Source organism: Balaenoptera physalus (genome assembly GCF_965194825.1).
Source record: "Balaenoptera physalus genome assembly, chromosome: 15".
In the NCBI taxonomy this organism is placed as follows: Eukaryota; Metazoa; Chordata; class Mammalia; order Artiodactyla; family Balaenopteridae; genus Balaenoptera; species Balaenoptera physalus.
In genome coordinates this window covers 32,968,922-32,992,467 of record NC_138894.1, presented here as the reverse complement: position 1 = coordinate 32,992,467, position 23,546 = coordinate 32,968,922, and the positions used below count along the sequence as shown (strand labels likewise).

At 45.9% G+C, this 23,546-nt stretch overlaps 1 protein-coding gene and 1 long non-coding RNA gene across 9 annotated transcripts in view; one reads left to right on the top strand and one right to left on the bottom strand.

Moving 5' to 3' along the window:
* The window catches only part of LOC309643390, a 2,123,356-nt gene that overhangs the window by 1,812,574 nt on the left and 287,236 nt on the right, over window positions 1–23,546 (top strand). The window lies entirely within an intron of this gene.
* Window positions 5,245–23,546, bottom strand: part of LOC309643460 (uncharacterized protein) — a gene marked incomplete at both ends in the record, with an annotated part of 100,235 nt that continues 81,933 nt past the window's right edge. The window contains 3 exons of the mRNA XM_082426203.1: window positions 5,245–7,157; window positions 8,430–9,179; window positions 12,071–12,129. Of these exons, the coding sequence (XP_082282329.1) occupies window positions 5,245–7,157; window positions 8,430–9,179; window positions 12,071–12,129 (2,722 nt within the window). The remainder of the gene's footprint in view (window positions 7,158–8,429; window positions 9,180–12,070; window positions 12,130–23,546) is intronic.

Here is a 23,546-nt window from a genome sequence, read left to right as displayed (position 1 = left end):
CTTGACTCCTACCTTCCTTGGGCTGGGCTAGGCTGGGGGCCAGGTTGGACTTGCGACTTAACATTTCTCTTCCGCTTTCTTTTTTTTTTTTTTTCTTCCATTATGGGCATTGCTTCTAGGACAAGCCTTGGTCTTGCATTGGATGTTCCTTCCTGTCAACTTCCAGCAGCAGGAGTCTTCTTTTCAGTGCTTGATGCTTCACGAAATAGACTCTGCCCATTGGCAGCAAATACCAGAGAGCCAGGAGACAGAGCTGGTTGCAGACCTTTCCTCTTCCAGCCTTTGGTTGCAATTGTTTTGCCCATGATTTGCTAGCTCTAGTTCCTTGGGCCACACAGGTATCCTGCCATCCAGCTCTTTTTATATGTGAGAGACATTCTGAACACTGTCCCTCTTTCTTTGCACAGAAGTATATACAGTGTGGCAGTTACCGTAATCTCCTCCCCCTTGCAAACAGCCCCTCTAGAATCTCGGACCTCTAGGACTCTCTGTCTTGCATGCTTGGGTGCAAGGCCAAGCACAATGAAGAGGAGAATAATTAGAGAAAGAGGAGGACATTGGTGGAGAACTGGGAGCAGGTAAGGTGAAAGGGCACCGGAGAAAAGAGATGCATGTAGGTTTTTTGGTTTCTGTGGGAAACAAGTTGACACACTTGGGCCTCATTTTGTATTAACAGAACAGAGAGTTGTAGATATAAGTAGCTAGATCGTGCAGCAACTGCCATGAAGTCTGTACACTGAAGAGAACAGTCTCACATCTAGTTTTCATTTTGTTTTATGTCATATTACCTTATTTATAGCATTCACTGGTATGTTTGTAGAACGCAGATGTTTTCAAATGCTCTGGTTTTGTCTACATGGTTATTTCCTTGTCCTATTTGTAAGGAATCCAACATTGTAAGACATATTGCATGTTTTTCTCTTGACGATTGTTTACCTTGAAGCGTCATGAACTAACTTGAGCTGTTGGATTTTGTGGAGAAACTTTAAAAAGGGTCTGTGAAAAAGGCATTGTGGTGAGTCGCATTATGCACCCGAGCGTAAGGAGCAGATATCTGCCACCAGCCCAGCTTGGCCTGGATTGCCTCTGTGTTAGTTCCCCTGGTTAGTGCTTTTCTCCCTAACCACTCTTGTGACTGTGATAATGTGAGTTAAGGGCTGAGTTGCTAGTGATTTATGTGTGAGGTAGGCTGGTTTGAGGGAGGAAATCTATGGACCTAGTCATTTTCCTTGGTGGTAAGCTTTCAGGGGTGCAAAGATCGATCTTCCTGGGGACTTCTCTGGTACCAGGAAGATATCGCATAGATGGGACCTCCAAAGACACACATTTAATTTTTAGGCCTGTTGTTCCTATTATGAGATGTGAGTTTCTTCACTGATGGGGATGCTGCTTATCTGAGAAGAAACTGTGAAAGGTGGTGTAGTATAGAGGTGTGGCTTAAGCTTTTAAGTTTTCTTCAAGGTTTTTCCCCTAAGCTTCATACTTCAGACGGCCTACTTACATGAGACTAGTATGTGATGTCAGGCTAACAACTTCCTAAATACCTGCAAGCCAGATCAGTGTCTCTTTTCTCTATATTCCCATGGAAATCAAGGGTCCCGCCGAATTTTCCATCGAAACAGTTGATTTGTGCTGTCTCTAGGAATTCTAAAGGGCGTACCGTTGCTTCCTAACCGGTGTCATTTGGGAGATCCCCCTCTGTACGTTCAAATGATTAATTTTGAGACTCTGCTCATGTGTGCAGTAAACCCTTTAATTCCCTAAGACCTTCCTTTCCTCCATCTCATACCCCATTAAGCCCGCCTCAGTTTATCTCCTGAATTTCTTTGGAATCTGTCAGCTCTCCCTCAACATCCTAATACTGAACTTGCCTGTCTGTTGCGATTAGGTCCTAACTAGTGTCCATATATCTTGTTTCCCTCCAATCCATTCTTCACACAAGAAAGCTTCAAAGCAAGTTGGAACATTGCTCATAAACATCGCTCACAAACATTGTTTTGAGAATAGAAAACACACTGGTGGCCTTTAAGACTCTGCGTGCTCTAGAATCCTCTCTGCTTCTCTAGCCCCATCTTGTGCCACGTTTGCCCTCACTTTCTATGCTTCAGATACACTGAATTAACCTTAGTTCTCACTCATCTGACAGAAGTCAGTTGAGAAATTATTTTTCACTGTGATTCCTAGCATTAAGGAATTTGATGATCAGGTTTTGTATGAGGACTAAAACTAAACTGGGAAGTGGAAGAATTGCGTTTCAACTGTTTCAGTCAACACGCATGTATTAATGATACCTAAGTATTGAACACCGGGCTAGGTTTCATGAGGGATACAGAAGTTCTGGCCATCTCTGGTTTTGGGTATCCCTTATTTGTTGAGACCTTTGCGTTGTTTGGTTGCCTTTTGTCTGTTTTCCAGATGGGAAAACAGGAACAAGGGAAGTATAGGTTATTACTAGGTGGGGTTGAACAAGTGGAGCAGCAAACTGCAAAGCAGAAAGAAGAGGGACGTACTATAGAGGGATGTGATTTCCATTTTCAAGGCGCCTGCGTCCTGTGCAGGGAGACAGCCTAACATAAAATGTGCCTAACAAAAGATCTATTGACTTCTTACTAAAAATCTCCAGTTCATATAACCCAGGGGTTTATACCTTCTCCTTTAAAAGTTCTATTCCTGGGACTTCCCTGGTGGTCCAGTGGTGAAGACTCTGCGCTTCCAATGCAGCAGGCGTGGGTTCAATCCCTGGTTGGGGAGCTAAGATCCCACATGCTGCGCAGCCAAAGAAATTTTTTTCAAAAGTTATACTCCTGTGTTGTTGAATTTAGTGGTTTAGATTTTGTTTGAATGTTAAGAAGATTTCAGTTTATTTACCAGGAACAAACAAAACATAATGTAAAAATAGTTTCCCAGAAACGATTTCCATCGTTCTCTTCTTCCCTTTCTCCCGCAGACTGACTGGTGTTTCATCTTGACAAGTTCTCTGAAGTTCTCTGTCATTCCATAGGAAAGCGGTCTGGCTTGGAGGTTGCAATCCCAGGGAATTTTTCATCAGCGGGGAAGTCTCCATCACTACAGAGGAATCAAGGGAGAAGTCAGTCCCGGGTAAGTGAGATGCTCCCCCTAAACACCAACACAGCAGTCGTGTACCTTTCAAGGGGTTCAGGGGCAAGATGGGCAAGGCATTTCTACTAACTCTTCTTAAGGATCATGGACAGTGTGCCCTATGCTACGAGGTAAGCGGTGACTGTTGTAATTCTTACTGGTGATCATTTCATGTCACTGATCCTTGGCTCTCTTTGTATCTCATAGGACTGTTGTAAGTCCAATACAAAATGAGTCTTCTTTTTAAAAAACTGAAATGTTTTACAAAGCCTAGCATTCTCATAGAGAGTCCTTTGAATTCTCCCCACTTTCCCGAGAGGCTAAGAACACTTCACACCATGAACTAGGAGAGGGGGTAGAGCCCTTTCTGATGAAATATAGAAACAAAGACAGAGTCTTAGCCTGCTTGCTCTCTGGACAGGATCTCGGACCACAAGGTCTTAAATCCTGGTATAAATGACGGAAGTGAGGACAGTTCAACTGGCACTCTCATAACAAGAGTTCTGAAACACCTTCCAAAGAGACTGTAGCAGTAGACGAGGGAAGGGAGTGCTACAGTGTGGTAGTACAGGGGGAATGCTCGGCTACAGCAGTGAAAAATGTGGTACCTATTGGTGTGCTCTTGGGGTTCTTGTACATGTAGCATAGATGACCTTTACAGTGTCCCTCCCACCTTCCCACCTGCATTAGGTGTTCTGTTTTTTTGTTTGTTTTTTTTTTTTAATTTACGTTTATTGATTGATTGATTGATTGAACTTATTTATTCTACGTATTTATTTTTTTGGCTGCACTGGGTCCTCATTGGTGTGCACGGGCTTTCTCTAGTTGCGGCTAGCGGGGTCTACTCTTGGTTGCGGTGTGCGGGCTTCTCATCGCGGTGGCCTCTCTTGTTGCGGAGCATGGGCTGTAGGCGCGTGGGCTTCGGTAGTTGCGGCTCACGGGCTCTGGAATGCTGGCTCAGTCGTTGTGGCACATGCGCTTAGTTGCTGCACGGCATGTGGGATCTTCGCAGACCGGGGCTCGAAGCCGTGTCCCCTGCATTGGCAGGCGCCACCAGGGAAGCCCTAGCTGTTCTTATATAGAGTCTAAAAACAGAGAGCACTGAGAGAAGGTAGTGGTTATTAAAGGCTCAGGATCTAAATTCTACCTGTCTCTACACCCCTTCCCAGCTGTCGATTTGACCCCATTTGTGAATGCCGACCTCATTCTTCAACTTTCTCTGCCGTTTGTATACTCACCTTGAAAACTTGTTTCTGTGATGCATTGAGCAGACACACGGTGGCAGATTGCAGAGGTGGAAGCTGGTGGTCGGATATTTGTGGGCTGAATCTCCTTCAGTCCCATTCCCATTTCTGGTTGCGCAGAGGCCCTACTTCCTGTGTATGACGCGGAGCCATAGGATTGCGGGCAGGAGCCAAGTTCTCCATACAGTGAAGACCCCAGTGTGCCTTGGTTATAGTAATATACCTGGCTTCCTTCCTGGTAGGGAAGTGACAGGCGGCTATGCCCCTGATTTGTTCGTGGGCCTCCTGATACAGCAGTTCCCTTGGCTCTGGCCCTGTCGTCAGCTGCCCCTAGGAGGACTCTGAGCCCTAGCCACTTCTCTGGTAGATTTGCCTATTCCCCCACTATAATCACACCTGAATAAGGCAACTCAAACCTTTCAGAGATGTGTCGTGAACCTCTTGTTTTCTGAAATACCTATCTGGTGGTTGTGAGACTTAAGGCCAACCTCCCCGAGAGACTTTGTTTCTATTTCTCCTAGTAAACCTAGACTCATCTCCTGTCACCTTCAACTCTACTCCAATTGTGTTCTTTCAACCCAGACCCCTGACCCTGCTTTTTACTTCTGCCATTTCATCCTCACTCCTGCTTCCTTTCCTAAATCCATACGTCTCTTTTGGCCTTCCTAGCCCTGGGCCAAGTTCCTTCCTCTTTCCTCAGTTTTTACCCCTTTCCTTCATTCTCCCATCCAACTTTCAGGCCTTCCTTTCTCACGCCCCAGTTAGCAGCATCTCAAAATTCGAAAGGTTTATTACTCATCTATTAATTCTATTCCATTTACTTATTCGGTTCTATACCTATCTTACCTATGTATGGAAGAACCGCTGGTAGCCAAGGTGGCAGCAAGAATCCTAGCAGCTGTCACCTGACGTATCCGTAGTAGTCAGCAATTTCCATTTCTTTGTCCCTCTGGGTGAAAAATTGCAGCTTCCCCGAAGAGGTGTATCTGGCAGCATTCTCCCGTTGTTGTTGAGCCCGCCTCTTCATGGCCTCTCGCTCTGGCCTCTGCTCTTGTTCGATGGGCTTTGACATGACTGGCTCAGGCACGTTGGGTTCCCTCCATGGAACTCGTTGCTTGCTGAAGTCTTGGAGTAGAAGTTGGGTTTGGAGCTTGGGTGGGGACTGGCGCTTAGTCACAGCAGGGGGAACAGGCTCGCGCTGGAGAGAAGCGCCAGATGAAGTTTTGTAGGGTGCAGGCCTAGGAGCAGCAGGCTGAGGGACACGAGGCTGGGTATGGTTGGTCCAAGCCGGTTGGGTTGGGTTGGCCACAGTTGGCTGAGCTGGTTTGGCGGGACCTGGCAAAGAGGCAGGAGCTGGCTGGGATGAATTGACTGCAGCAGGTTGAGCTGAGTCAGTAGAACCAGGCTGGGCACGGTAAGCCACAGCAGGCCGATGTGAGGCCAGAGACTGTGGCCTCCGAGGAGCGGGTCGAGCTTGAGGCTTGTCCCAGGCAGAAAAAGGCAGAGGTATCAACTTGACCTTCCCAGGAGGAGGCCGCTCACACTGGGATGGAGATGGACACTCTGTTTCAGCACTGCTGTCTGCTTTCTGGGCTTGGACTTGCGTTTTCTCAGGCCTCTTACCCTCACGTGGGGTATGCCGCCGTGGCTGGATCGCTGGGGGTGGCTGGGGGTCTTTGGGGTTGCTTGAATTTCCCAAGAGCCGACAGGAAGAGAGCCCAGTTTTCGTCTCATTCTTCTTCCCCAGCGCATGAAGAACCTTCACAGACTCCAGCATGCGCACGCCAAGGGAGGTTCGAGGCTTTTGAAAGCTCTCTTGGCGAAGCTCAGTTTGGTGTTCCTTTCGCTTCGTGTTGGGGATTGCTGGCTTGTCTTCTGCCTTGACTTTGTTCCCTGACTGCTTGTTCTCTTCAGCCTTGTTTCTTCCTCTGGTCCTTTTGGTCTTTTCCTGCCCATGGCTCTCAGTTTTGCTGATCTTTCCGGATGCAGCTTTCTGAGGTTTGCCTTGAGAGTGCTTGGCCGTGTTCGCAGGAGCCCTGTCACTGACTGCAGCAGTGCATATAACCGCTTCTCCCCCTAACAGGCACTCTGGATCCTTTGGCTGGATTTTGGCCTTGGGAGCACCACCGATAGGCTCAGAGGCTTTCTGTTTGTTCTTCCTGGGTTGATCAGAGGGAACCTTTACGACACTTGGCTTTTCCTGCACCTGATTCACCTTAATGGCTCTGGTGTCTTCAGCTTTGATCACGTTGGGACCTTGGGATCGATCAAGATCTTTCCAAGAATTAAAGAGCTGGGGAAGGTGAATATCCTCCGCCAGTGTAGTAATGTCTGCAAGACCACTGCTAGGTTCAGTCCCATTTTCAAGTGTCCCTAGGTCCTGACGACTCAGGCTGTTCTCTCCCAGATCAGCATTTTCAGAACCAGGCTGCTCCTCTTGGCTGAGGGGATCGGTGCAGGCCAGCGGCTGGGGAATATCAGGGATTCCCAAAGGGAGTAGTGGAGGATCTTGGTTTTCTATTGGGATCTGGTAGGCCTCCAGAGGCTTTGACAGCTTGGTTTTGATATCCTCCACGTTCTTACTCTCTGTTTGTCCCTGGCTTGGAGCTGGAGGCAGGGCCAGGAGACGCCTGGCACTCTGGACTGGAGCTGTCACTGAAATGTCCCCAAGTTCAGATGGTGGGTTACTCTCAAGTATGTGACTGTTTCTGCTACTGCAGGACTTGGGGAGTTCTTGAGTTTGTGTCACACAAAACGTCTGGCTTGGAGGTTGCAATCCCAGGGAATTTTTCATCACCAGGGAAGTCTCCATCACTACAAAGGGATCAAGGGAGAAGTCAGTCCCTGGTAAATGAGATGCTCCCCCTAAACACCAACACAGCAGTCATGTACCTTTCAAGGGGTTCAGGGGCAAGATGGGCAAGGCATTTCTACTAACTCTTCTTAAGGATCATGGACAGTGCCCTATGCTACGAGGTAAGCGGTGACTGTTGTAATGCTTAACTGGTGATCATTTCATGTCACTGATCCTTGGCTCTCTTTGTATCTCATAGGACTGTTGTAAGTCCAATACAAAATGAGTCTTCTTTTTAAACAACTGAAATGTTTTACAAAGCCTAGCATTCTCATATAGAGTCCTTTCAATTCTCCCCACTTTCCCGAGAGGCTAAGAACACTTCACACCATGAACTAGGAGAGGGGGTAGAGCCCTTTCTGATGAAATACAGAAACAAAGACAGAGTCTTAGCCTGCTTGCTCTCTGGACAGGATCTCGGACCACAAGGTCTTAAATCCTGGTATAAATGACGGAAGTGAGGACACTTCAACTGGCACTCTCATAACAAGAGTTCTGAGACACCTTCCAAAGAGACTGTAGCAGTAGACGAGGGAAGGGAGTGCTACAGTGTGGTAGTACAGGGGGAATGCTCGGCTACAGCAGTGAAAAATGTGGTACCTATTGGTGTGCTCTCGGGGTTCTTGTACATGTAGCATAGATGACCTTTACAGTGTCCCTGCCACCTTCCCACCTGCATTAGGTGTTCTTTTTGTTTTTTTGTTTTTTTTAATTTACGTTTATTTATTGATTGATTGTTTGAACTTATTTATTCTACGTATTTATTTTTTTGGCTGCACAGGGTCTTCATTGCTGTGCACGGGCTTTCTCTAGTTGCGGCTAGCGGGGTCTACTCTTGGTTGCGCTGTGCGGGCTTCTCTTGTTGCGGAGCATGCGCTCTAGGCGCGTGGGCTTCGGTAGTTGCGGCTCACGGGCTCTAGAATGCAGGCTCAGTCATTGTGGCACATGGGCTTAGTTGCTCCACGGCATGTGGGATCTTCCCAGACCAGGGCTCGAACCCGTGTCCCCCGCATTGCATTGGCAGGCGGATTCTTAACCACGGCGCCACCAGGGAAGCCCTAGGTGTTCTTATATAGAGTCTAAAAACAGAGGGCACTGAGCGAAGGTAGTGGTTACTAAAGGCTCAGGATCTAAATTCTACCTGTCTCTACACCCCTTCCCAGCTGTCGATTTGACCCCATTTGTGAATGCCGACCTCATTCTTCAGCTTTCTCTGCCGTTTGTATACTCACCTTGAAAACTTGTTTCTGTGATGCGTTGAGCAGACACAGGGTGGCAGATTGCAGAGGTGGAAGCTGGTGGTCGGATATTTGTGGGCTGAATCTCCTTCAGTCCCATTCCCATTTCTGGTTGCGCAGAGGCCCTACTTCCTGTGTATGACGCGGAGCCATAGGATTGCGGGCAGGAGCCAAGTTCTCCATACAGTGAAGACCCCAGTGTGCCTTGGTTATAGTAATATACCTGGCTTCCTTCCTGGTAGGGAAGTGACAGGCGGCTATGCCCCTGATTTGGAATCTGAGATGGTGCTCCCTGAGCAAGCCTGGCAGAAAGTGATGGATATAGAGGGACCATGTTATTGGCGTCTGAAGTTTTATCATACTGGGCTGCCATAAACATGGAGGAAGCAGCTGGGTGCCGGTCAGTGAGTGCCAGAGTAAAGTCTCCGAGTGAAGAGGAATTCTTTTCAGTGCTTCCTGTGATGTCCCACTCAAGAACACCTGGATAGGAAGGAGCTGAAGTGGAGATCTGGCTGTGGTCAGTAACTCCAGATAACATAGTCGTGCTGGAATGTTGGTAAAGGTAGGCACTACCCATGAGTGTCTGGAAAGAGGTACCGGTAGCCGATGCCGAACTGACGGCAGGGGCAGAGACTCTGGAGAAGTTGCAGACACTTCGTGTTAGGGAAGTTGCATTGCTCACCACAGGAAGAGAATGCTGCAGAGAATTTAGAGTTCCAAGTAGAGATGGATTTTGGAAATTTTCTGTAAGAACAAGAGGGTCATGAAAAACTCAGGGAGGTTGAGAAATTCTCACTACGTTTGAGGAACAGCATTATCTTAAGGTTCTTGCTCTCAGGACACCTCTACTATCGACCCTTCCTGAGAAACCCAAAATCAGACAGTTAATGATGGCTGTAAGGACTGAGCAGTTTTCCACTCTTCTGTATTAACTGCCTGTGCTCCCATCTTGGGCACAGATGGGCAGAAGAGCCAAGTGGTATGGTTCAGACATTGTTCTCTAGGCTGGAAGCAACCTTCTCCCTGCCCTGTCTTTCCCTTCAGCCTGCACTCGTATTGACTTCTATGCTATTTCCTAGACTGGAAGCATTTTAGAACTAGGAGGCCCTTAGAGAACTTTCTCTTTTTTCAGTCTCATTTCACGAGTAAGGAAACTGAGGCTCAGAGAGGTCGGGTTGACTTGTTCAGGTTCTCTCATTATGTTAGTGTCATTACCAGGTTTCAGAACCTAAGTATCCTGACTTCCTTGCCAGGACTCCACTCTGAGCATGATAGTGCCAGAAAGCAGGAGAAATAGAACTTATAATATAAGCATTTTTTTTGTCCATTAGAAAACAGTACGGCCATTACCATTGTCATCTTCAGTGTCTCCCTTTGCTTGTGCAGTTCCCACGCTATTACCTAGAGTTGACGTATATATAGCTCAGTCCAACTGGTGAACTGAAAGAGTCATTTTTGCCCTCTTCAAGCCTGGTTTCTCATCCTACCTCAAAATGATTACCCGAAAGTGGATTTCTTAAGTGCTTTTGGAAAGAGAAAAGTTATCTGATTACTTCAGATTACTCATCTATAAAGTGGTTATAACACCACCACCAATAATAATAGCAGTAATAATTAATAGATGAATAAGCTGATCTATTGCGTATGATTTATATGGAGGAAGATACAATAAGTTCTAGAAAGACAAAGAAAAATCATGAAAAACATGTTACGTAACGAAAAAGAAATCCATAGATATTAATGAAAACTGGGGTATGTGGGCAAGTATCAAAGCCTAATGAATTTACTAACAAATGACATTCTGTACCATACATGCAATATTATGAAAGTGAATTTTGCCCACTCTATTTTAGTGAATACTATTAACCAAAAAACACGATGGAGGTGATAGAGGTGAATGAATTCCTAGCCAATGCATACAGACAGAGACGATAAATCAGTAAAAAATGCACAACAAGCAACAGAATGCAACAAATGTGAATGTATAGGTAGCCACAACATATATAGACAAGTATTTCAATGAAAACCGGTACAAAGCAGACAGCAAAATAGTAAGTGTAAAAGAGTTTCATTATTGTGCTCATTCATATTTTTACCCAGCAAGTAACAGGTATTAAGCCTAGGAGAAATATATCTTTCCATGAATATAACTCATATAATAAGCAGAAAGGAAGCTTAAAAAGTATCAAGAAGGTTTTTGTATTTATCCTAGAACTTAGAATCATCTTCCACATCCAAGAAGACGACATCCCAAGACCTCAAAAAACCATCATCCCTAGAATCCAATTAAAAAAGATTTTCAAATGTAAGAAAATCCAAAGGACTCCACAACATTGTTTTAGATAAATGTGGATGTTTGTGTTTTCTTTTTTTCTCTTGCCGCGCCGCGTGGCCCTGGCCGTGAAAGCACCGAGTCCTAAAGCGCTGGACCGCCAGGGAATTCCCTAAATGGGGAATTAGAGATGTGGGGCTTGACTTTTTCTTTTTCTTCTCCGGTAGCTAAGATCTACAAGCGAACGATGGCTGTTGATCAATGTGCTCTCTGTGTTAGGAAGGAAATAACTGTAAAAATGAAAAGCAACCTTGCCTTAGAAGCTACATATCACACAAAGGAAATAGTCCTTCTGATTCAATGTAGAAGATATCATTTAAAATGTTTAATTGGTCAAATGTCTACCTAGTTTAAAAATTAGAAAGAATAGAACACTGAAAAGCAGCCCCCTAGATAACCACTTTGGTTTCTGGTTTCTAGGAAGCATCATTTCTAAAACATACTTCTAAAATGTTTCTATTCCAAACTGTCAAGTGCCAGCTGTATTCAGAGAGGCAATAAAAGAAAGAAAACGGAGTATGACTTTTCTGATAGGCTGCCCTTCCTGGTGATCCCCTGTTCTGGCCTTACTTTCCTTCTTAGTCTGTTAATGTAAGGATTTGCTACCATCAGCTTTGTTTTGCCCTGCTCTGAGCAGATTTCCCTCTGTGCTGTTTCTGCTTTAATTTAAAATCTTTGGCTCCCATCAACATTCCATGGCAAACTGCCTCTTTCTTGAGAGCTCCTCTATGCTTTCCCTCTTCATTCTTATATTTTTTTCCCATCTCTTGGTTCCTGTTGGCCTGTGCTAATGAAAACAATCCTAAACTTGCTTACGTTTGACTCTGTGCCTCCCTATATAGCCCAGTACTCTCCATCCTCTCTCCCTATTCTCTCTTTTCAACTAGTCGAAATACTAGTGGAGGGAGACCATTGGAGATGAAACATCTTGGTATATATCGCTAGTTTTCTGTGTCACCTGGCTTTTCTATGTTTCTGTTGAAACACTCTTTTGAGAAGTCTCTGATTTCATTTTCTACATGGGTACCCTTTAAGGCTCAATATTGGAAAAGAAGGGGATCAGAGTGATCAACCCAATGTGGTATCCTAACGTAACAGATAAGGAAAGCAGCAGGCTTTGTGAGGCAGTCAGTGATTTGTCCAAAGTCACACAGACAGTAAACGTCAAAGTCAAAACTGAAATTAGGTCTCCAGACTTGTAGTTCAATACTTTCCCTCATTATTCCACGCTATTTTGAATCTCCTCCTCAATTTAGGGGCAAAAGAAATCGAACGCAAAACTTTCCAAAGTTTCTTTTCTTACCTGACATGGTCAGAGAAGAGGAGACATCAACTGCAGGTACAAGGGATGAGGAGACAACACTAGAGGATGTCTGAGTGGCTGCAGCTGAACGGCGCACGTGTCCAGTACAAAGGTCACTGGTTACTGGTCCAAACGGCTCCACGGAAACCCCAAGACCTCTACCAAGTGGTAGTAGGTTTGGTAGGAGAGTGATGTCACAAAGCAGGCAGTTGAAAGGTATGAGCTAGCCAATAGGGAGGTCCGATCCCCAACAGGAGGGCGGGCTTGGGTGAAGAGAGTGTAGGAGAGCTAAAACAACCCCTCAATTTCTGAGCTCTGGGGAGGAAATCCTAGAAGACAGATTTACCTCCCCCAGGCTCTTCCATTAGGGAAATCATTGCAACATTTCTTACAGACGTTCATTAATATAATTAACTAACAGTTACTTATATTCTACAGAGTATTCTATTTTATGTATCATATACTTAGAGCTATATAGATCTTATTTAACTAGTATCCTTAGGAAGGAAAGAGCCATGTAGTTTGAACTATTACAGTTGTAACTTGGTTAAAGAGCAGGGTGAAGTTTGTTGAGTGTACCCTGTGGAGAATGTTGTGGTCCAAGGCTCTTCTCCTTGACTCCTACCTTCCTTGGGCTGGGCTAGGCTGGGGGCCAGGTTGGACTTGCGACTTAACATTTCTCTTCCGCTTTCTTTTTTTTTTTTTTTCTTCCATTATGGGCATTGCTTCTAGGACAAGCCTTGGTCTTGCATTGGATGTTCCTTCCTGTCAACTTCCAGCAGCAGGAGTCTTCTTTTCAGTGCTTGATGCTTCACGAAATAGACTCTGCCCATTGGCAGCAAATACCAGAGAGCCAGGAGACAGAGCTGGTTGCAGACCTTTCCTCTTCCAGCCTTTGGTTGCAATTGTTTTGCCCATGATTTGCTAGCTCTAGTTCCTTGGGCCACACAGGTATCCTGCCATCCAGCTCTTTTTATATGTGAGAGACATTCTGAACACTGTCCCTCTTTCTTTGCACAGAAGTATATACAGTGTGGCAGTTACCGTAATCTCCTCCCCCTTGCAAACAGCCCCTCTAGAATCTCGGACCTCTAGGACTCTCTGTCTTGCATGCTTGGGTGCAAGGCCAAGCACAATGAAGAGGAGAATAATTAGAGAAAGAGGAGGACATTGGTGGAGAACTGGGAGCAGGTAAGGTGAAAGGGCACCGGAGAAAAGAGATGCATGTAGGTTTTTTGGTTTCTGTGGGAAACAAGTTGACACACTTGGGCCTCATTTTGTATTAACAGAACAGAGAGTTGTAGATATAAGTAGCTAGATCGTGCAGCAACTGCCATGAAGTCTGTACACTGAAGAGAACAGTCTCACATCTAGTTTTCATTTTGTTTTATGTCATATTACCTTATTTATAGCATTCACTGGTATGTTTGTAGAACGCAGATGTTTTCAAATGCTCTGGTTTTGTCTACATGGTTATTTCCTTGTCCTATTTGTAAGGAATCCAACATTGTAAGACATATTGCATGTTTTTCTCTTGACGATTGTTTACCTTGAAGCGTCATGAACTAACTTGAGCTGTTGGATTTTGTGGAGAAACTTTAAAAAGGGTCTGTGAAAAAGGCATTGTGGTGAGTCGCATTATGCACCCGAGCGTAAGGAGCAGATATCTGCCACCAGCCCAGCTTGGCCTGGATTGCCTCTGTGTTAGTTCCCCTGGTTAGTGCTTTTCTCCCTAACCACTCTTGTGACTGTGATAATGTGAGTTAAGGGCTGAGTTGCTAGTGATTTATGTGTGAGGTAGGCTGGTTTGAGGGAGGAAATCTATGGACCTAGTCATTTTCCTTGGTGGTAAGCTTTCAGGGGTGCAAAGATCGATCTTCCTGGGGACTTCTCTGGTACCAGGAAGATATCGCATAGATGGGACCTCCAAAGACACACATTTAATTTTTAGGCCTGTTGTTCCTATTATGAGATGTGAGTTTCTTCACTGATGGGGATGCTGCTTATCTGAGAAGAAACTGTGAAAGGTGGTGTAGTATAGAGGTGTGGCTTAAGCTTTTAAGTTTTCTTCAAGGTTTTTCCCCTAAGCTTCATACTTCAGACGGCCTACTTACATGAGACTAGTATGTGATGTCAGGCTAACAACTTCCTAAATACCTGCAAGCCAGATCAGTGTCTCTTTTCTCTATATTCCCATGGAAATCAAGGGTCCCGCCGAATTTTCCATCGAAACAGTTGATTTGTGCTGTCTCTAGGAATTCTAAAGGGCGTACCGTTGCTTCCTAACCGGTGTCATTTGGGAGATCCCCCTCTGTACGTTCAAATGATTAATTTTGAGACTCTGCTCATGTGTGCAGTAAACCCTTTAATTCCCTAAGACCTTCCTTTCCTCCATCTCATACCCCATTAAGCCCGCCTCAGTTTATCTCCTGAATTTCTTTGGAATCTGTCAGCTCTCCCTCAACATCCTAATACTGAACTTGCCTGTCTGTTGCGATTAGGTCCTAACTAGTGTCCATATATCTTGTTTCCCTCCAATCCATTCTTCACACAAGAAACCTTCAAAGCAAGTTGGAACATTGCTCATAAACATCGCTCACAAACATTGTTTTGAGAATAGAAAACACACTGGTGGCCTTTAAGACTCTGCGTGCTCTAGAATCCTCTCTGCTTCTCTAGCCCCATCTTGTGCCACGTTTGCCCTCACTTTCTATGCTTCAGATACACTGAATTAACCTTAGTTCTCACTCATCTGACAGAAGTCAGTTGAGAAATTATTTTTCACTGTGATTCCTAGCATTAAGGAATTTGATGATCAGGTTTTGTATGAGGACTAAAACTAAACTGGGAAGTGGAAGAATTGCGTTTCAACTGTTTCAGTCAACACGCATGTATTAATGATACCTAAGTATTGAACACCGGGCTAGGTTTCATGAGGGATACAGAAGTTCTGGCCATCTCTGGTTTTGGGTATCCCTTATTTGTTGAGACCTTTGCGTTGTTTGGTTGCCTTTTGTCTGTTTTCCAGATGGGAAAACAGGAACAAGGGAAGTATAGGTTATTACTAGGTGGGGTTGAACAAGTGGAGCAGCAAACTGCAAAGCAGAAAGAAGAGGGACGTACTATAGAGGGATGTGATTTCCATTTTCAAGGCGCCTGCGTCCTGTGCAGGGAGACAGCCTAACATAAAATGTGCCTAACAAAAGATCTATTGACTTCTTACTAAAAATCTCCAGTTCATATAACCCAGGGGTTTATACCTTCTCCTTTAAAAGTTCTATTCCTGGGACTTCCCTGGTGGTCCAGTGGTGAAGACTCTGCGCTTCCAATGCAGCAGGCGTGGGTTCAATCCCTGGTTGGGGAGCTAAGATCCCACATGCTGCGCAGCCAAAGAAATTTTTTTCAAAAGTTATACTCCTGTGTTGTTGAATTTAGTGGTTTAGATTTTGTTTGAATGTTAAGAAGATTTCAGTTTATTTACCAGGAACAAACAAAACATAATGTAAAAATAGTTTCCCAGAAACGATTTCCATCGTTCTCTTCTTCCCTTTCTCCCGCAGACTGACTGGTGTTTCATCTTGACAAGTTCTCTGAAGTTCTCTGTCATTCCATAGGAAAGCGGTCTGGCTTGGAGGTTGCAATCCCAGGGAATTTTTCATCAGCGGGGAAGTCTCCATCACTACAGAGGAATCAAGGTTGAAGTCAGTCCCGGGTAAGTGAGATGCTCCCCCTAAACACCAACACAGCAGTCGTGTACCTTTCAAGGGGTTCAGGGGCAAGATGGGCAAGGCATTTCTACTAACTCTTCTTAAGGATCATGGACAGTGTGCCCTATGCTACGAGGTAAGCGGTGACTGTTGTAATTCTTACTGGTGATCATTTCATGTCACTGATCCTTGGCTCTCTTTGTATCTCATAGGACTGTTGTAAGTCCAATACAAAATGAGTCTTCTTTTTAAAAAACTGAAATGTTTTACAAAGCCTAGCATTCTCATAGAGAGTCCTTTGAATTCTCCCCACTTTCCCGAGAGGCTAAGAACACTTCACACCATGAACTAGGAGAGGGGGTAGAGCCCTTTCTGATGAAATATAGAAACAAAGACAGAGTCTTAGCCTGCTTGCTCTCTGGACAGGATCTCGGACCACAAGGTCTTAAATCCTGGTATAAATGACGGAAGTGAGGACAGTTCAACTGGCACTCTCATAACAAGAGTTCTGAAACACCTTCCAAAGAGACTGTAGCAGTAGACGAGGGAAGGGAGTGCTACAGTGTGGTAGTACAGGGGGAATGCTCGGCTACAGCAGTGAAAAATGTGGTACCTATTGGTGTGCTCTTGGGGTTCTTGTACATGTAGCATAGATGACCTTTACAGTGTCCCTCCCACCTTCCCACCTGCATTAGGTGTTCTGTTTTTTTGTTTGTTTTTTTTTTTTAATTTACGTTTATTGATTGATTGATTGATTGAACTTATTTATTCTACGTATTTATTTTTTTGGCTGCACTGGGTCCTCATTGGTGTGCACGGGCTTTCTCTAGTTGCGGCTAGCGGGGTCTACTCTTGGTTGCGGTGTGCGGGCTTCTCATCGCGGTGGCCTCTCTTGTTGCGGAGCATGGGCTGTAGGCGCGTGGGCTTCGGTAGTTGCGGCTCACGGGCTCTGGAATGCTGGCTCAGTCGTTGTGGCACATGCGCTTAGTTGCTGCACGGCATGTGGGATCTTCGCAGACCGGGGCTCGAAGCCGTGTCCCCTGCATTGGCAGGCGCCACCAGGGAAGCCCTAGCTGTTCTTATATAGAGTCTAAAAACAGAGAGCACTGAGAGAAGGTAGTGGTTATTAAAGGCTCAGGATCTAAATTCTACCTGTCTCTACACCCCTTCCCAGCTGTCGATTTGACCCCGTTTGTGAATGCCGACCTCATTCTTCAACTTTCTCTGCCGTTTGTATACTCACCTTGAAAACTTGTTTCTGTGATGCGTTGAGCAGACACAGGGTGGCAGATTGCAGAGGTGGAAGCTGGTGGTCGGATATTTGTGGGCTGAATCTCCTTCAGTCCCATTCCCATTTCTGGTTGCGCAGAGGCCCTACTTCCTGTGTATGACGCGGAGCCATAGGATTGCGGGCAGGAGCCAAGTTCTCCATACAGTGAAGACCCCAGTGTGCCTTGGTTATAGTAATATACCTGGCTTCCTTCCTGGTAGGGAAGTGACAGGCGGCTATGCCCCTGATTTGTTCGTGGGCCTCCTGATACAGCAGTTCCCTTGGCTCTGGCCCTGTCGTCAGCTGCCCCTAGGAGGACTCTGAGCCCTAGCCACTTCTCTGGTAGATTTGCCTATTCCCCCACTATAATCACACCTGAATAAGGCAACTCAAACCTTTCAGAGATGTGTCGTGAACCTCTTGTTTTCTGAAATACCTATCTGGTGGTTGTGAGACTTAAGGCCAACCTCCCCGAGAGACTTTGTTTCTATTTCTCCTAGTAAACCTAGACTCATCTCCTGTCACCTTCAACTCTACTCCAATTGTGTTCTTTCAACCCAGACCCCTGACCCTGCTTTTTACTTCTGCCATTTCATCCTCACTCCTGCTTCCTTTCCTAAATCCATACGTCTCTTTTGGCCTTCCTAGCCCTGGGCCAAGTTCCTTCCTCTTTCCTCAGTTTTTACCCCTTTCCTTCATTCTCCCATCCAACTTTCAGGCCTTCCTTTCTCACGCCCCAGTTAGCAGCATCTCAAAATTCGAAAGGTTTATTACTCATCTATTAATTCTATTCCATTTACTTATTCGGTTCTATACCTATCTTACCTATGTATGGAAGAACCGCTGGTAGCCAAGGTGGCAGCAAGAATCCTAGCAGCTGTCACCTGACGTATCCGTAGTAGTCAGCAATTTCCATTTCTTTGTCCCTCTGGGTGAAAAATTGCAGCTTCCCCGAAGAGGTGTATCTGGCAGCATTCTCCCGTTGTTGTTGAGCCCGCCTCTTCATGGCCTCTCGCTCTGGCCTCTGCTCTTGTTCGATGGGCTTTGACATGACTGGCTCAGGCACGTTGGGTTCCCTCCATGGAACTCGTTGCTTGCTGAAGTCTTGGAGTAGAAGTTGGGTTTGGAGCTTGGGTGGGGACTGGCGCTTAGTCACAGCAGGGGGAACAGGCTCGCGCTGGAGAGAAGCGCCAGATGAAGTTTTGTAGGGTGCAGGCCTAGGAGCAGCAGGCTGAGGGACACGAGGCTGGGTATGGTTGGTCCAAGCCGGTTGGGTTGGGTTGGCCACAGTTGGCTGAGCTGGTTTGGCGGGACCTGGCAAAGAGGCAGGAGCTGGCTGGGATGAATTGACTGCAGCAGGTTGAGCTGAGTCAGTAGAACCAGGCTGGGCACGGTAAGCCACAGCAGGCCGATGTGAGGCCAGAGACTGTGGCCTCCGAGGAGCGGGTCGAGCTTGAGGCTTGTCCCAGGCAGAAAAAGGCAGAGGTATCAACTTGACCTTCCCAGGAGGAGGCCGCTCACACTGGGATGGAGATGGACACTCTGTTTCAGCACTGCTGTCTGCTTTCTGGGCTTGGACTTGCGTTTTCTCAGGCCTCTTACCCTCACGTGGGGTATGCCGCCGTGGCTGGATCGCTGGGGGTGGCTGGGGGTCTTTGGGGTTGCTTGAATTTCCCAAGAGCCGACAGGAAGAGAGCCCAGTTTTCGTCTCATTCTTCTTCCCCAGCGCATGAAGAACCTTCACAGACTCCAGCATGCGCACGCCAAGGGAGGTTCGAGGCTTTTGAAAGCTCTCTTGGCGAAGCTCAGTTTGGTGTTCCTTTCGCTTCGTGTTGGGGATTGCTGGCTTGTCTTCTGCCTTGACTTTGTTCCCTGACTGCTTGTTCTCTTCAGCCTTGTTTCTTCCTCTGGTCCTTTTGGTCTTTTCCTGCCCATGGCTCTCAGTTTTGCTGATCTTTCCGGATGCAGCTTTCTGAGGTTTGCCTTGAGAGTGCTTGGCCGTGTTCGCAGGAGCCCTGTCACTGACTGCAGCAGTGCATATAACCGCTTCTCCCCCTAACAGGCACTCTGGATCCTTTGGCTGGATTTTGGCCTTGGGAGCACCACCGATAGGCTCAGAGGCTTTCTGTTTGTTCTTCCTGGGTTGATCAGAGGGAACCTTTACGACACTTGGCTTTTCCTGCACCTGATTCACCTTAATGGCTCTGGTGTCTTCAGCTTTGATCACGTTGGGACCTTGGGATCGATCAAGATCTTTCCAAGAATTAAAGAGCTGGGGAAGGTGAATATCCTCCGCCAGTGTAGTAATGTCTGCAAGACCACTGCTAGGTTCAGTCCCATTTTCAAGTGTCCCTAGGTCCTGACGACTCAGGCTGTTCTCTCCCAGATCAGCATTTTCAGAACCAGGCTGCTCCTCTTGGCTGAGGGGATCGGTGCAGGCCAGCGGCTGGGGAATATCAGGGATTCCCAAAGGGAGTAGTGGAGGATCTTGGTTTTCTATTGGGATCTGGTAGGCCTCCAGAGGCTTTGACAGCTTGGTTTTGATATCCTCCACGTTCTTACTCTCTGTTTGTCCCTGGCTTGGAGCTGGAGGCAGGGCCAGGAGACGCCTGGCACTCTGGACTGGAGCTGTCACTGAAATGTCCCCAAGTTCAGATGGTGGGTTACTCTCAAGTATGTGACTGTTTCTGCTACTGCAGGACTTGGGGAGTTCTTGAGTTTGTGTCACACAAAACGTCTGGCTTGGAGGTTGCAATCCCAGGGAATTTTTCATCACCAGGGAAGTCTCCATCACTACAAAGGGATCAAGGGAGAAGTCAGTCCCTGGTAAATGAGATGCTCCCCCTAAACACCAACACAGCAGTCATGTACCTTTCAAGGGGTTCAGGGGCAAGATGGGCAAGGCATTTCTACTAACTCTTCTTAAGGATCATGGACAGTGCCCTATGCTACGAGGTAAGCGGTGACTGTTGTAATGCTTAACTGGTGATCATTTCATGTCACTGATCCTTGGCTCTCTTTGTATCTCATAGGACTGTTGTAAGTCCAATACAAAATGAGTCTTCTTTTTAAACAACTGAAATGTTTTACAAAGCCTAGCATTCTCATATAGAGTCCTTTCAATTCTCCCCACTTTCCCGAGAGGCTAAGAACACTTCACACCATGAACTAGGAGAGGGGGTAGAGCCCTTTCTGATGAAATACAGAAACAAAGACAGAGTCTTAGCCTGCTTGCTCTCTGGACAGGATCTCGGACCACAAGGTCTTAAATCCTGGTATAAATGACGGAAGTGAGGACACTTCAACTGGCACTCTCATAACAAGAGTTCTGAGACACCTTCCAAAGAGACTGTAGCAGTAGACGAGGGAAGGGAGTGCTACAGTGTGGTAGTACAGGGGGAATGCTCGGCTACAGCAGTGAAAAATGTGGTACCTATTGGTGTGCTCTCGGGGTTCTTGTACATGTAGCATAGATGACCTTTACAGTGTCCCTGCCACCTTCCCACCTGCATTAGGTGTTCTTTTTGTTTTTTTGTTTTTTTTAATTTACGTTTATTTATTGATTGATTGTTTGAACTTATTTATTCTACGTATTTATTTTTTTGGCTGCACAGGGTCTTCATTGCTGTGCACGGGCTTTCTCTAGTTGCGGCTAGCGGGGTCTACTCTTGGTTGCGCTGTGCGGGCTTCTCTTGTTGCGGAGCATGCGCTCTAGGCGCGTGGGCTTCGGTAGTTGCGGCTCACGGGCTCTAGAATGCAGGCTCAGTCGTTGTGGCACATGGGCTTAGTTGCTCCACGGCATGTGGGATCTTCCCAGACCAGGGCTCGAACCCGTGTCCCCCGCATTGCATTGGCAGGCGGATTCTTAACCACGGCGCCACCAGGGAAGCCCTAGGTGTTCTTATATAGAGTCTAAAAACAGAGGGCACTGAGCGAAGGTAGTGGTTACTAAAGGCTCAGGATCTAAATTCTACCTGTCTCTACACCCCTTCCCAGCTGTCGATTTGACCCCATTTGTGAATGCCGACCTCATTCTTCAGCTTTCTCTGCCGTTTGTATACTCACCTTGAAAACTTGTTTCTGTGATGCGTTGAGCAGACACAGGGTGGCAGATTGCAGAGGTGGAAGCTGGTGGTCGGATATTTGTGGGCTGAATCTCCTTCAGTCCCATTCCCATTTCTGGTTGCGCAGAGGCCCTACTTCCTGTGTATGACGCGGAGCCATAGGATTGCGGGCAGGAGCCAAGTTCTCCATACAGTGAAGACCCCAGTGTGCCTTGGTTATAGTAATATACCTGGCTTCCTTCCTGGTAGGGAAGTGACAGGCGGCTATGCCCCTGATTTGGAATCTGAGATGGTGCTCCCTGAGCAAGCCTGGCAGAAAGTGATGGATATAGAGGGACCATGTTATTGGCGTCTGAAGTTTTATCATACTGGGCTGCCATAAACATGGAGGAAGCAGCTGGGTGCCGGTCAGTGAGTGCCAGAGTAAAGTCTCCGAGTGAAGAGGAATTCTTTTCAGTGCTTCCTGTGATGTCCCACTCAAGAACACCTGGATAGGAAGGAGCTGAAGTGGAGATCTGGCTGTGGTCAGTAACTCCAGATAACATAGTCGTGCTGGAATGTTGGTAAAGGTAGGCACTACCCATGAGTGTCTGGAAAGAGGTACCGGTAGCCGATGCCGAACTGACGGCAGGGGCAGAGACTCTGGAGAAGTTGCAGACACTTCGTGTTAGGGAAGTTGCATTGCTCACCACAGGAAGAGAATGCTGCAGAGAATTTAGAGTTCCAAGTAGAGATGGATTTTGGAAATTTTCTGTAAGAACAAGAGGGTCATGAAAAACTCAGGGAGGTTGAGAAATTCTCACTACGTTTGAGGAACAGCATTATCTTAAGGTTCTTGCTCTCAGGACACCTCTACTATCGACCCTTCCTGAGAAACCCAAAATCAGACAGTTAATGATGGCTGTAAGGACTGAGCAGTTTTCCACTCTTCTGTATTAACTGCCTGTGCTCCCATCTTGGGCACAGATGGGCAGAAGAGCCAAGTGGTATGGTTCAGACATTGTTCTCTAGGCTGGAAGCAACCTTCTCCCTGCCCTGTCTTTCCCTTCAGCCTGCACTCGTATTGACTTCTATGCTATTTCCTAGACTGGAAGCATTTTAGAACTAGGAGGCCCTTAGAGAACTTTCTCTTTTTTCAGTCTCATTTCACGAGTAAGGAAACTGAGGCTCAGAGAGGTCGGGTTGACTTGTTCAGGTTCTCTCATTATGTTAGTGTCATTACCAGGTTTCAGAACCTAAGTATCCTGACTTCCTTGCCAGGACTCCACTCTGAGCATGATAGTGCCAGAAAGCAGGAGAAATAGAACTTATAATATAAGCATTTTTTTTGTCCATTAGAAAACAGTACGGCCATTACCATTGTCATCTTCAGTGTCTCCCTTTGCTTGTGCAGTTCCCACGCTATTACCTAGAGTTGACGTATATATAGCTCAGTCCAACTGGTGAACTGAAAGAGTCATTTTTGCCCTCTTCAAGCCTGGTTTCTCATCCTACCTCAAAATGATTACCCGAAAGTGGATTTCTTAAGTGCTTTTGGAAAGAGAAAAGTTATCTGATTACTTCAGATTACTCATCTATAAAGTGGTTATAACACCACCACCAATAATAATAGCAGTAATAATTAATAGATGAATAAGCTGATCTATTGCGTATGATTTATATGGAGGAAGATACAATAAGTTCTAGAAAGACAAAGAAAAATCATGAAAAACATGTTACGTAACGAAAAAGAAATCCATAGATATTAATGAAAACTGGGGTATGTGGGCAAGTATCAAAGCCTAATGAATTTACTAACAAATGACATTCTGTACCATACATGCAATATTATGAAAGTGAATTTTGCCCACTCTATTTTAGTGAATACTATTAACCAAAAAACACGATGGAGGTGATAGAGGTGAATGAATTCCTAGCCAATGCATACAGACAGAGACGATAAATCAGTAAAAAATGCACAACAAGCAACAGAATGCAACAAATGTGAATGTATAGGTAGCCACAACATATATAGACAAGTATTTCAATGAAAACCGGTACAAAGCAGACAGCAAAATAGTAAGTGTAAAAGAGTTTCATTATTGTGCTCATTCATATTTTTACCCAGCAAGTAACAGGTATTAAGCCTAGGAGAAATATATCTTTCCATGAATATAACTCATATAATAAGCAGAAAGGAAGCTTAAAAAGTATCAAGAAGGTTTTTGTATTTATCCTAGAACTTAGAATCATCTTCCACATCCAAGAAGACGACATCCCAAGACCTCAAAAAACCATCATCCCTAGAATCCAATTAAAAAAGATTTTCAAATGTAAGAAAATCCAAAGGACTCCACAACATTGTTTTAGATAAATGTGGATGTTTGTGTTTTCTTTTTTTCTCTTGCCGCGCCGCGTGGCCCTGGCCGTGAAAGCACCGAGTCCTAAAGCGCTGG